A 1,181-nucleotide genomic window follows, 5' to 3' on the forward strand; every position below is an offset into this window, starting at 1 on the left:
GATGGTCAAAGGGCTAGAAGTCACGTCTACTCACATGGTACGCCTGGTCGTATACTGTGTGTGTGCTTGCAGCGTGTTCGTTTACCCTTTGATACGCAGATGGGGCATAGGGGATGAGCGCGTTTCCCGGATCCTTTCTCCATTAACGGATAGGTAAATACCACAGACAAGGGAAGATTGAAACGAGGCATTGGAATGACGCTCGCACAAGAGAATAGATCAGATGCTCACCTTAGATAAACGACTTTGAGAAAGAGACATCGTTTGGAGCAGGTCGCATAAATCTATGTAATCCTGGAGCAATGATGAGATGTAGATAAAATCATATATCATAGATATGTCAACGCACTGGAGCTCTGTGTTCGTGCCCATACTTTGAGATTGTGGTGATGGGGCTAGTAGCTGGGCTCATGTCGATGTCCATGATAAAGATGATGTAGTTCAGATAGACAGGAGTTGCGAGAAGTGTCGTAAACCGGATTCGGATTCGGATAACGGATGTGAGATGCTTGACTTGGAAGTCAATGCGCGCTAATCGTGCTGATTATTCTACTGAAATCCGAGTGCGAGTAGTATGTGGTGATGGAACAAAAGACAAAGAGGTCACTCTATGCTATATGTACCCGCCATACAGTAGCATCGAAGCGACATGCGGAATCGAGTCAGCGGACATGTTCTTGCCTCGTGTATCACGCGCGCGTAGAACAAACTTGGAAAGAAAGATGTTAATGGCTGCGAATCGCAGGCTGCTTAGGCTTGGGGTAATGAGATACGTCCTTTCTTGGATAGATGGGGGCGGATGCCTCGAGGTAAGCTGTGATACATGCTTTGACGGTCTGTCAAGAAAGATAAAAACGTAGCATTTGGCCTCTGTCACGATGTCATTACAAGCGGCCAGCTAACCAATTGTGGTATTTAACTCGGAATACTCCGACAGTGACTTGTCAGTGCTGCTCAATTCTATTAGTTCAGTGACTGCCAACCATAGGTACCTGCGCTCCTTGTCACTATCAGCCATATCGTCCAAATCAATCACCACTTCTCCTACTGACGAACACTGCGTTGGAGGCACGGTCTATATGTCGATGCCGATCGAAGAGGAGAAACTTGCTATCCTATATGATCTGATCCGAGTCAGCGTCAGTAAACTTGCCGCTTCAATAGTACGACTGGCATCTTGG

General features: G+C 46.7%; 1 protein-coding gene across 1 annotated transcript in view; it reads left to right on the top strand.

The window, feature by feature from the left end:
* Positions 1–842: 842 nt before the first annotated feature.
* Positions 843–1,181, top strand: part of SERLADRAFT_414381 (uncharacterized protein) — a gene marked incomplete at both ends in the record, with an annotated part of 1,024 nt that continues 685 nt past the window's right edge. Inside the window, one exon of the mRNA XM_007316396.1 lies at positions 843–1,143. Coding sequence (XP_007316458.1) covers positions 1,080–1,143 — 64 coding nt within the window. The remainder of the gene's footprint in view (positions 1,144–1,181) is intronic.

Source organism: Serpula lacrymans, assembly GCF_000218685.1.
Source record: "Serpula lacrymans var. lacrymans S7.9 unplaced genomic scaffold SERLAscaffold_5, whole genome shotgun sequence".
NCBI lineage: Eukaryota > Fungi > Basidiomycota > Agaricomycetes > Boletales > Serpulaceae > Serpula > Serpula lacrymans.